At 36.0% G+C, this 13,117-nt stretch overlaps 1 protein-coding gene across 5 annotated transcripts in view; it reads left to right on the top strand.

Moving 5' to 3' along the window:
• INPP4B (inositol polyphosphate-4-phosphatase type II B) overlaps positions 1-13,117 on the top strand; it is an 837,221-nt gene that overhangs the window by 748,149 nt on the left and 75,955 nt on the right. For all 5 annotated transcript variants that reach the window (XM_003257752.4, XM_030816186.1, XM_030816183.1 and 2 more), the window contains exon 23: positions 3,360-3,457. In XM_003257752.4, coding sequence (XP_003257800.1) covers positions 3,360-3,457 — 98 coding nt within the window. The remainder of the gene's footprint in view (positions 1-3,359; positions 3,458-13,117) is intronic.

Genomic DNA, 13,117 nt, shown 5'->3' with positions numbered 1-13,117 from the left:
GCTTGGCCAATATGACAAAACCCCAACTCTACTAAAAATACAAAAAATAGCTGGGCATAGTGGCGGGTGCCTGTAATCTCCGCTATTTGGGAGGCTGAAGCAGGAGAATCGCTTGAACTGGGGAGGCAGAGGTTGCGGTGAGCCGAGATTGCACCTTTGCACTCTAGCCCGGGTGATACGAGCGAAACTCCTTCTCAAAAATCAAACAAAAAAAGATCATAGAACATACTTTTGAAATATTTTAGAGAAAGAAGTTATCATCTTGGCTTTAGGGGCTGGCTGGAGAAGTTCCTTCACAGGCAACAATTTGGGGAGTTTGATAGTCTTTGGTATTATAATATTCAACACGTTTTCTTATCTATAATTCACTCTCCAAGTGACCCCTGCCCCACAGGTAAGTTTAAAAGTACCTAGCATATTCCTTGCCTTGATATTTCAGTACTTTTGAAAGCTAGTGTCTAGAATTAGATTATATTCTATTTATCTGTATATATTTGTCCCAGCAAATTCAATGTTTGAGATGAATGGTATTCCTGAGCATAAACTATACAACTTGGAGCAGGGGAAGAGCACTCCAAATTGCCTCTTCTTTGGTATACTAGAGTAGAGTGTTTTGCATTGGAATTAATAAGTTCTGTGATTGTGATCTTGACAGAGATATGAGACTCTTCCATTTACAGACTTTTCAAAGACTAGTCAGCATTATATTTCCAAGGCTTCTAAGATGGACTAATTTGCATCATTCATGTCATTGTGATTGTTTTAGTTGCCAGTCATTTTATTTCAGAAGTGTCCTTTCCTTCCTTCTCATCTCTCTTACATACTAAGAATGCACTTTTTTCACACATGGAAGCTGTACAAGACACACAAGACTGGAAAAGGAGCAAAATGGCAAAGTAGGGAAACCCTGAGAGAAGCAGGAGGCCTGAATTTGAATAGCACTCTGACATCAACCAACTGTTAATTTGAGCATATTGCTTACTCTCTGTTCTCTGAACCTCCTTTTTCTGATTCTGAGTTTTGAGCTTTACCAGCAGCATCTACATGTTAGATATGCTATGTAATCTAGAAGTGGTATTTCACTACTGTTTACTCAAATTCAAAATGTAGATGTTGTATATGACCATTCTTAGATAAATAAATACTATTAGTCTGCTTGGGCTGCTGTAACAAGATACTGTAGACTGGGTGGCTTAAACAACAGAAATTCATTTCTCATAGTTCAGGAAGCTGGGAAGTCCAAGATCAAGGTTCCAGCCAGTTTGGTTTCCAATGAGGGCTCTTCTCCTGGCTGTCAGACAACTGACCACATTCTCCCTGTGTGCTCATATAACGTCTTCTTTGTGCCTGTGGAAAGAAAGAGCCCACTCTCATAATCTCATTTAACTTTACCCCTTAGAGGCCCTATCTCAAAATACTGCCATTGCCATTTGGGGGTTTAGGGCTTCCACATATGAATTTTAGGACAACACAAACATTTACTCCATAACACTAATGTTACTCCAGCAAGGATGGTATTTTTTAAATACCAGTTGATTACAGTGTCTGAAAACGTTAGAAGAATATATTTCAGATTCTGTGGAAACTCCTCTACATTTTTGAGGTCTGTATCCCTGTTCTCCAAGTTCAACTCAGTATAGATACTGAACACTGACTTTGTACCAAGGACTGCTCTGCCAAGCTGTGAGACATAAGAGGAATAGAGGGTAACAAGAAGCATGGAATCGGCTTCCTATCCTGAAAGAAGGTGTAATCCAGTGAGGAAGACAAGTCAACAAACATTACATTACAGTTTGGCTCATGTAATAATTAAAGGTGTGGAAGGAACAGGAATAGTGCATAAAAAAGCGATTCACAGATGGGAGATGAATCCGTTGGGGAAGTATCATAGAGGAGATGAGCCAGGCTTTAAAGATGAATCAGAATTAATCAAGCTATCAAGGAACGTAAGACATTCCAGTCAAGAGTGGATAGAATGTTAAAAGTCCCAAAGGCATTGAAATACTGCTGCTAAGGGAGGACATTGTAGCTACATTCCAACAAGAGGTTTTGGAAGCCTTTGTGGAAAGTTAGATGCTAAACTAGGGAGACTATAAGACATCATCCTTTCAGGGAGGAGAGAAGCTTTGAAGTTCAGTGAGCTGATATGATGAAATATATGTTCGATTAATTTTTCCAACATTTATTGCATGGTGCAATGTATGGTACATAGTTGATGTTAAATATTTTTTGTATCAGTGAATTCATTTTTCATTGAGACTGAATGGTCTGCCAAGGGTCCAGAAAGTAAATTGGAAGTGAAAGAGACTAGAGGCATAGTTCTGTGGTATTTGGGAAGCTTTAGGAGAGTCTAAACTGGATATAATTAAATATCTTAGTATATAATGACAGTGGTTGAGAAAAAAAAAAAAGGAAGGGATACCAGAGATATGAAAAGACTGAGGAATAGTGGGTAAGGTGAGGAAAAGAGGAAATCCAAAATGATGCCTAGATTTTGAACCTGAATTAGTGCCAAAATATTGGGGACATGCTTAGAAATGGTTCAAAGGAGGAAGCAGTTTTAGTTTTGGGTTATATTATATTTGAAGTGGAGTTGGAAAATGCACACTGAAATTTTCTATTGACACCTAGAAATACAGATTTTGATGAAGATACATATTGGAAGCCATTTACGCAGCATCCTTTTATAGGGAGACAAGTGAGTTTTATGTTTGAACTTGGGAAATTCTCAAAGAGAACACAAGGTTAGTGACACACAGGTACACAGGTTTGTCTTGAACAAGAGGTGGAAGACTACGTGTACAGAACCATTTGACTTCACGGTATGAATAGAAGAAAATGTCGGCAGAAGTGATCTACTGTCTGGGAAATCTGGCTCTACGTGTGCCTACAGCAGTTGACAGTGTGGGCAAGACTGCGTGCAGCCCGGTGTCCAGTGCTGGTCTTCTGGTCCCCTCCCTCAGCTGCCACAAGTGAAATGGATGGTTGGATAGATAGTAAGAAAAGTTTTTTAAAACACATACAGGGAGGCAGCCCTGCCACGGAGGTGTGGAGTAGGATGGGGAAACTGATATCAATTATGTCCATGCACAGAGACTGGTGTTTTATACATGGTATTTTATCTAGGTTCACATATGATGATTGTGAGGATATTTGAGGTGTTAGAAGCGATTAGTGAAATCAGGGCCAGTGGAGATTGGAATATGTTTGAAATCATTGTGCATTGTAGCTTGAAAAATGAGACAGACTCTTTCCTTAGGAAATTATTCCAATCTATTTAAAAAGGAAAGGTAAAATGTGTTCCTGTTTGGTACCATTTTATAACCCATAGCTATTTTCTTTCTTTCTTCTGTTTGTAGGTTTGGAGATGTCTCTTTGCAAGAAAGTATTAATCAGGAAAACTTCGAACTTCTACAAGAATATTACAAGATATTTATGGAAAAGATGCCTCCTGATTGTAAGTATGCGAATTAGAGAAGACAGCAATAATAGCTTCTTGATTATAAATCTTTAGAAGAGATCAGACATAGAGGTCAGTGGACTACAGAAGCAGGGGTGGGGATGTGAGAGTGATTTTGAAATTATCTGATCCAAAAAGACTGATTGCCAAGGTGGCATGGCCAACACCTGCATCATTCTCTTGATTGCCTTCTTGAATGTGTCCTGCTGTTCATTCTGAGACATTAATTTCATTGCCACTGGAAAATGCCAAATAATAAAAATATGGACCTTATAATTAGACATTTTAATTAGTCTGATAAAAATTTTGTATAATTCTTAACCATATAAAAGACTTTACTAAAGATTTAAGTCTCCATTTATAAGCAACATCAGACATAGAACACACATGCAGGAGAACATCAGATATAATACCAGTTACACAAAACAATATTAAGTCAATGTGAATGAGGGAACTAACTTATTAAATATATGTATTGCAATATTTTATGCAAAAAAAGTTAAGGCACCCAAGCCTTTAAAAATGTGTTTTACACATTTGGAATTTGTTTTGGAGGGGTCCATTGTTCAATTCTACATTTCTTTTCCCCATCATATTAAACACATAACATTTGAGCAGTCCAAAATCAGAGAACTGGGAATGTATTTGGAATTCATCTACAAATAATATAAATATGTTGAGATATTCACAATGATAAGAAGCTAAGTTTTAATAAAGTAGGAAAATTATAATATTTTAACCAAAAACTGTAATCAAAGTCTACTTATTACTATTTGTTGTGTAATCATGAACAATTTGCTCACTGATTTATATTCTGTTATTTAGTGTGAAATAGCTCAGGTGGCAGAGTGTTTATGTCTTCCTAACCTAATGAATGTGGTATCCAAATATTACAGTGGCATATGCGTGCCCGTGTGGATAGTTAAAAAATGTCACTTGCAGATTTTATATTATGATTTACATTATTTTATGTCAAATCAAATATTATTTTTTGCCAAAATGAATTTAAGTACATGGAGATTCTTTGGCAGCAAGCATACTTTGAGTATTAAATTTGTTAATTACCTGAAAAGTTAATAATGTAAGTAAAACTATTTTTCTTTAGTAATTAATGAAAAAAGAGTTTATTATAACTTGGACGTTAATGATTTTTTAAACAAATTACTTACAATTTGGAAAAAAAGTCTCAGAATTTTTGTCAGTAGCTTGATAAAAATTATGTTTCTTGTATTAATTCTTGAAAAGTGGATGTGGTCCCCAGGCCAGCAGCATCAGCATCACCAGGAAACTTGTTAGCAATGCAAATTCGCAGGCCGCCACACTGTGAATCTACCAAACTCTCCCCGAGTCTGTGTTTTAATAGGCCTTTGAGGTGACTTCTGATTCATGCTAATGTTTGAGAACTAAAATAATATGACATCCTTACTCAAAATATATATTACACAGTAGGTTGTTGGCAAAGTCTGTGAAGGATTTCAGTACTATACTTAAAACAATCATATTGCTAAAGAAATATGTATAGGTACTGTTGAAATACAAAATAATTCTATATTCAAGTAACTTAAACTCTTCATAGGAATATAAGTTTAAAAAATTTTAGCCCGGGCAACATGGTGAAACCCCATCTCTACAGAAAATACAAAAATTAGCCGGGCATGGTGGTATGTGCCTGTGATCCCAGCTACTCAGGAGGCTGAGGGGTGGGAGGATGGCTTGAGCCCAGGAGACAGAAGTTGCAGTGAGCCAAGATTGTGCCACTGCACTCCAGCCTGGGTGACATAGTGAGACTCTGTCTCAAAATAACAGCAACAACAACAACATGATTCTATATATTGCCAATTAAATATACACAAGTGTTTTTCAAAACATGTAAATATATTTCTCTCCTTGAAAACAAGATGGAATTTTGTATAAAACCAATTGCATTTCATTGCTTACACAGTTGTCTGAACATACTGGATTGTTTTCTGATATTTTGTTGCCTGTATTTTTGAGACAACTGTATTTGACACAGAATGGAGTTGTAGTATGGCGGTGGTTGCGCTCCATAACAAAAGTACAAATCCAATCTATACGATTATAATGACATATGGGTTTATTCCTCCTGTAGACATATTGCAAGCCAAAGAATGATTTGAGTTGTGCTCTATTTAAGGAAAAAACATAAAGCTTTTATAAGAGTATGAGTAGAGGTTAGGCCATTTGCTAAGAAGGAAAGAACTGTCATGCTGGGTCATATCCATAATCCATATAATCTATTATTTTCCTTCTTTCATAGTGAAATCAAGGGATAATTTGTGTCAATGTTAAAGGATAGTTTAATTTCTTAAACATATTTCTGTCACTTTTTAATTCATTATGGATGTGCTGACTATTAACTTACTGATCCTCTTTTTAAATGATTTATGAATTAAGTAGATGAATTCTATTTTTGAAGTAAAAAAACGTTTCTTCTCCAAAGATTTTCTTAACTTTAAGATATATCCCTGACTTTTGTAATATCAAGACTTAATGATAAATTAATTTTAGCTTATATATTCACTCCCAGTCAAGTGGCTCTCATCTTTTTACTCTTCTCATATAGAAACATTTGTGGACTAAATATTCTTCCCAAAATGTCTTCTAATTCTGTTATATATGTAGCAATTTTAATTTATAGTCACAATTCAGCAATCTACAAACATGGAATAGTTTTGTTTCAGTAACTACTACTAGTTTTATGAAGCACTCATCAACCTTTAGTAGTTAGTAATTGAGGATAGGGGAATGGATAAAGTTGCCAATCAACATGCCCTTTCAATATGTTTAGCATGGTCTAGTGCTTTTAGACTATTTAAAATCTCAGTTTCATTGGGAATAAATATTGAGCCAAGTTCAAATATTATTATCCTTCACCGCCATCTTCCTTGCAACTGTAGAAAGGCCATTAATGGAAGTCTTGGTAGGGCAGGGTGGCCTCTGTGTCTGTTTTTCTTTTGGGGAATTCATGGGATCTAGAACTGGGATGTGCCTGTTGCAGAGAAAGAGGCCACATATAGGAATCCCAAAAGTTCCTTTCCTGTAAATCTTTGCTGAATCTTCATCTGCAGAAAGTAATATATTGTTGGTCCTCAGTATCCATGTGTTCTGTGTGTGCAGATTCAATCAACCCCAGATCAAAAATATTTGAAAAAAATAAAAATAAATATGCAATGACAAAAATATTATTAAAATGTTTAAAATATAGTATAACAGCTATTTACATAGAATTTATATTGCATGAAGTATTATAAGTAATCTAGAGGTAATTTAAAGTGTAGGGGATGATGTGCTTAGGTTATTTGCAAACACTGTGTCATTTTATATAAGAAAATTGAGCATGTGTGATTTTGGTATCTTCTGGGGTCTTGGATCCAGTCCTCCTTGGGTACCAAGGGACAACTTATATATCTGTCAGATAGACAAAGCTGTTGATGACTACTCTATCTGGGCACATGTATTGTGTGTTTTTCCCACCAAATCTCCTTTGTATGTGACGCAACTCTCAGACAGTTGTTCTGCTGACTCTAAGGCACGAGAAATCTTCAGGCCCTACCTGTGATATTCACTGGTCCCTGGGATCAGCCTGGGAATTCCAGTGTGGCAGTTATTAGTGCTTCTCCCTTTTCTCACCCTAATCTTCCTGTTGGGCTTGATGATCTCAGACATCCTTCATGTTCCCTTTTGTGCCTACCTAAAGCATTCAGACACTTACATTTTGTGTTAGAAATAAAATAAAATAGTACTTCTGTAAATCACTAACACAAACTGCTCCGTGTTTAAAGTCACCACCGCATCTCATACATGATTCAAGGCTTCTGAAGGAAGCAGATAAAGCCCCTTCTGTCTTCCTCTTCCCTTTAAGGGAGGAGGGACCAACTGTCAAAGTATTACAGCTAAATTATCTGTCCTTTCTCTAATAATAATGCCCGTATCTTTTGTGTTTTATCTGAAACAAAGAAGAAGGATATTGTCATATGGCTCTAATGAAATTGTACCATAATGATTCCTATGCTAGCACTATAAGAGTGAGCTTACTAGCACTGTGAGCTAAGAAAGAAAAACAGGCAGGGCTTTTTTTTAACCTGTTCTATACTTTCTATACAATATTTGACATTCTAGTGTTTTATATGTAGTGTTTCATCAACTACATCAATAAGGATTGTATACAAAATACTTTTTAGAAAAAAAATTAGTATTGTAATGAGGGAATGTAGAATGTAGTGTGTGTGTGTGTGTGTGTGTGTGTGTTTATGAAGAATTTTTACTGAAAGCCTCACATTAAATTTAGCAGATATTGGTGGAGATAATATTATGCGTAAAAGTGTGTTCTATTCAGTTTGGATGATGAAAGATGAATAAGATATGGTCTATGCCCTAGTAGCTTTCAATCTAATGACACAAGGTAATCAAAGAATAATCTACATTAAGGCTAAACCTCTTTCTCAAACAATAGTTGCTCTTTTGGAGTGTTGATTCCTTTTCTGAATAATTTAGTTTTGTTGTTGCTGTTGTTCAAAAAATTTTACTTTCTACCAATCATTTCTGACACTCGTTGTATAGTTATGCATTGTCACAGATTTTATTTTTGCGCCAGGAAAAATAAAACATCATCTGTATCACTTATATTTACAAAAATAAGGAAATAGGATAAGAACCCAATATTTTATAGGTAACTAATTTCAGGGGAATTATTTGGATAGTTTTCTATGTAGTCCACATAGAAAACATACATTATAAAATGAGAACATTCATAAGTGTAAGGAAAGGAGGACTAAGGATCCCATAAAAAGTAGAAATTATTGGAGATTGAGTCAAATAAGCTAAATGAGAAGAGTATCATCCACGTGAAAATGAGCAAAAATATCTAATGGGTGATGAAAGAAGAATGAGGATGAAAGTGAAGCTACTGGATTTGATTATTGTGAACCATTAATGGCGTTTAATGGAGTCTAATAGAAAGCATGGACTGAAATCACATTACAGGCAATTAAGGAGAGAATGCAAGTTGTATAATTAGAGAAACAGAGTGGTGAAAGCTACTCCCTTAGGAAACTTAACAGTGGATATAAATAGAGAAATTAAAAAATAAGCTGAACGCAATAGAATCAAGTGAGAGAGTTTTTCTTGAGTCTTTATTTTTCCACGGTGGTAAATTGATGCGTGTTTAAAGACAGTTGGAAATTTCAGGGTGGAAGTTATGGGCAAAGGATCTATACTTGATCCTGCTGAGAGGTTCTAGGGAGGTAACAATGATGAGGCCCCCTGAGACTAGCCAGAAAGCTAACCAGAAGCCGTTAAGACAGAAGAGGACTAGGCCTCTCATATGATGTAGAGACTGAAAACGTAGTACTCTGGCTTCCAGAGAAAAAGAAATATCTGCCATACCTGGCTGAGGCCCTTTAACACCTGAAGAATTCCAGCAAAAGGTCACAGAAAACTTTTGAAGACTGATACAAAGGTTTCTAAAGAATCCTAAATGTAGTCTGGGGTTGGTCTTCAGACCTCTGCCGATACAACACTTTCTCTCACATCTCTCATGGTCCTTTGGTTGCTTCAGAGGAAAAGCTTCAAAGAAAAAAAAAAAAAAAAGACTTTGTTCACATCCACCTTACCAACTAAAAATCTGATCAATCATGGTTCTCTGTGATGTCCTTTTAAATTCTTTTAGAATAATTATTAAGATATAGCCCTTAAATATAATTTGTAAAAGCTATGAGTGCATGTCAAGGACTTAGGTTTAGTTTAAGTAAACTAACATTTAGTGCATTTAGTTAATAGGGCACAATTTATTTATATTAAGATATTCTGTGTCCTTTGAACTTATATTTTTAGTTAGCATTTTCCATTTTTAGTATTTCAATTTATCTGAAATCTTATTTAAAATATAGAGTCATGGAGCAAAGATGGCTTAAGTCAAGGTACAACTAGAAAGAAAATTATAGAAACTAAAAATAATATGAAATTTATAAAAAGTAAAAGGACTCCATTGGGACAAGTAAACCTTCCCATAAGAAGATTTCACAGAAGCAGGTGAGAAGGAGGAAGTTTACTCTAAGAACAATGTGGAAGATCTAAAACTAAATTTTATTAGTTCAAATAATAGAGCAACTCACCCCTAATATTGAATACTCTGTCCAAACAGCCATTGAATATGTACCAAATTTTTCCAACACAGGAGAGAACTCTCTAGTACATCAAGATAATTTTTGCAGAACAAGTATGTGATAATGCTTTTCTGAATGACATTATTAGATTTTGTTTTCAAAATGAAAGAAAAGAACAAAGCTACTAAGATATACAGAATCATATTCCATGTATAATAAAATTACAAATTGATACACATGAGGGTAAAGCTGAGAATCAGAAAACTAGCTACAACATTTATAACACAGATTGTGCTCTGGAAGAAATCAACACTAGGTTTTGGCAGACTTCTTTAGCAAACTGCACTGTTGGACTCTCCATACTGTTCCAAAGCCACAGACTGTGGAAAAGCAATCAGTATCACATGTTAACAGATACCTTGTACTAGAAAAGGATAATGTCACTGAGAAACAGAATATAAATTGATATATAGTTGGTACATATATCAGAGAGAAGAGTTGCACTACATTTTATCTGTCTAACGATGAGAATTAAGGCTACTTATTTCCTTCATAGTGGTGATTTGATGAGCTCTGTCACAGACCCCAAAAATAACTGGTGGAATCAATATTGATAGCACCAGCTGTGTGTGCCACATAAATGGGCAGTGCTCCATAAACAAAAAAGGGTACATCTGAATATCAATTCACTTTCTGCTTATTTACCTAAAATTGGAATCCATGTGTGTTGATACTCACAACATCCCAATATGGCTCATTGCTGCCACAAATTTCAGTGTGCTGCTTTCACTTCCTTAGAACATGGTATGGTTGATATTTCTCATTTCTGCTTTTCAGAGCCCTCTATCCTTAGAAACTATCACTTATTGTGAGCCTGGATTCCCAGACTTCACCCACAAAAGGTCTTCAAACAATCAGATTGTTTCTGATTAGCACAGAGACTTTCTGATATAAGTTAACTATTTCCCACATTCTACAGTAATTTCTAAGTTATTAATCATTTTTCCATACATGGTAATACTCGGTTTCCTCTGAGCCGTTCACATTTATATAAAGAGATCCTTTCTGAATGTTAAGAGAGCCTCTCCACATTACAGAACAGTGACTTCAGAGGTGGCCATTTTTTCTCTCAACTAAGCTTCAACAGTGACAAAAAGCACTGTTAAACTTTGCCCCTTCATCATCATGCCCTCCCTTCCAAGTATCTCTTTTCTCTCTGCATCATTTTCACTGTCTGTGAATTTTGAGGAGGAGGTCAATCTTATGCAAGAAGGGGTTAACCTGCAAACAAGATCAGGAAGAGAAGGGCAATTGAGTTAGGATATTAGCCTAGGCTATACTGAGGTAAAATTAAAAAATAATGCCAAGTTCTCAATGGCAGCATTCATCAGGCCCCAGACAGGAAATCAAGAAGTCTAGGAATTTACAAATTAAGTAGGGTTTGGTGAAGTCAAGTCACCAAGAGTTTAGCAATACTGAGTTGCTACTAACCCAGGTGCTAAAAGGACAAAGGTAGTGTCACCAGAGGCCAAAAGCTGGGGCTATACATCTGGATCTAGAGTGTTGTTGAGGACTGTCTAGCAAAACCTGGGACCATGAATGGAAAAGTTTCCCAGTGGGAGCTGGAGCCATAGAAAAGACATAACCACTTCCAGGGGTCCATAAGAAACAGAAAGGTGGGGAAGCAATAGGCTGGCTTCTATCTTCCTCCTGTCCTTGACTCTCCCTCTGGCCCCTCATTGCCCAGAGTTAAGTGTAAGTTAGCCTGGAAAATGAGGTTTCCTGTGATAAAGAGCGGAATGGGGAATGGTACATACAGAAATGAGGGCATATCAGCGATTGATCAGCATCACCGACCCCTGTGCTACTCAGTATCTTTCCTTGCATTTTACACATACAAGAGTAATTTCAAACAAATCCATATCTGGCTGTGGGGCCAAGATTGTGTGTTTTAACAAGCCCTCCTGGTGATTCTGCCTGCGCAGAAAGACCTGAGAACCACTTGCTTGGATTTATAAGATGTGATAGAGTTAGCTGTCAAATTTTAAATGTTACGTTTTCGCACTGCATTATACCCTGGACATGAGTGTAAAAGAAGATGAAATTTCCCAGAATGTTGAAACTGTTCATCTTTTATTTATCTGTTGTTTTAACAAATATTAATAGTTGAATGACCTAAGCAAAATGTATATGTAAAACAACTCAGCAGTAATGATGATTCTGTTCAATGTGAGATTACCTTGATTTATAATGTTAAGCTAAGTAAGTGTGTCTAAATTTCCTAAACACAAAGAATAATCTGAATATTACAGGGCCTTATATGGTATTCTTAACAAACTTGAAGACATATGTGTTTAAAGATATAAGAAGACACAAGGATTTTCTGAAATTAACACATGAATGGCATTCCAGCAGAAACTATACATTAGACTATTACATAGTAACAAACAAAATTTACTTCTAATAACTTTCTTTTATAAACATCTCAATTGTCATACCAGGTAGACATCCAAATATATAAATGAAAAATCCAGTCAGTTATCCAAATATTTTGCATATTTTATTTAAAACATATGTATATTTGGAAACATCGAGATGGCTGATGAATTCTTCATATATTGTTCATATTTATCATTGCACAGACACATAAAAATGTGTAAAAGGGATTGGCAATAGAGAGGAATACTATGTTATACCGCAGGACAAGCTTAAGTTTGAAAATGTCCCAAAAAGAGTAGACAAAAGTGGAATTAAAATTTTTTACCAGCCATTTTTTCACCTAAACTCATTCCAGTAAGTCTTTTATCCATGTAACTTCATGGAAACTGTTTCTGTCAAGAGCCTACATTGTTAAACCCAATGCTCAGTCATTTGTCCTCATCTTCCTTGATCTAGTAACAAGTGTGACATAGTTATTTCTTACTTCTTTCATCACTTGGCTTCCCAGCTACCACACTCAGTGATTTCTCCTTTAAATCTCTATTCCTCATTATCTTTCCAACGTCTAATGCTGGAGTGACCTAGGATTCAGTCCATGCATGTCTACTCTGCTCCCCACTTGAACACAGCCTAGTTGCTTTAAATACCTGCTATTAACTGTCAACGTTCATATCTACATCTCCAGCCCATCTCTCTTCCTTAAACTCTTGTATCCTGCTTAACACCTTAGTCTTTGTTCCTGATAAGCCCTTAAAAAGCTGTTCTTCCTACAGTCTTCCCCATCTACATTTATATCAATTTCAACCTTTTAGTTGCTTTGGGGAAAAAAATAGCCACCCTTGAGTCGCCTCTTTCATATCCCCTTTCCAGTCCGTCAGAAAATCTTACTGGCTCCACTTCCAAAATATATGCCACCAGTTCTCACCACCTGCATTGCTACCACCCTGTGCAAAACCCTTCTTACCTCTTCTAGGTATTGGCAACAGCTTCCTCCTAGCATCTTTGTTTCTCTTCTCACTTGTCATTCAGTCCATTCGTATCCACTACATCCAAAGTGACTGTTTTAAAATGAAAGTCTCATTATGTGTCTCCT

Source organism: Nomascus leucogenys, chromosome 7b (assembly GCF_006542625.1).
Source record: "Nomascus leucogenys isolate Asia chromosome 7b, Asia_NLE_v1, whole genome shotgun sequence".
Classification (NCBI taxonomy): domain Eukaryota; kingdom Metazoa; phylum Chordata; class Mammalia; order Primates; family Hylobatidae; genus Nomascus; species Nomascus leucogenys.
This window is presented reverse-complemented; position numbering and strand designations above follow the sequence as displayed.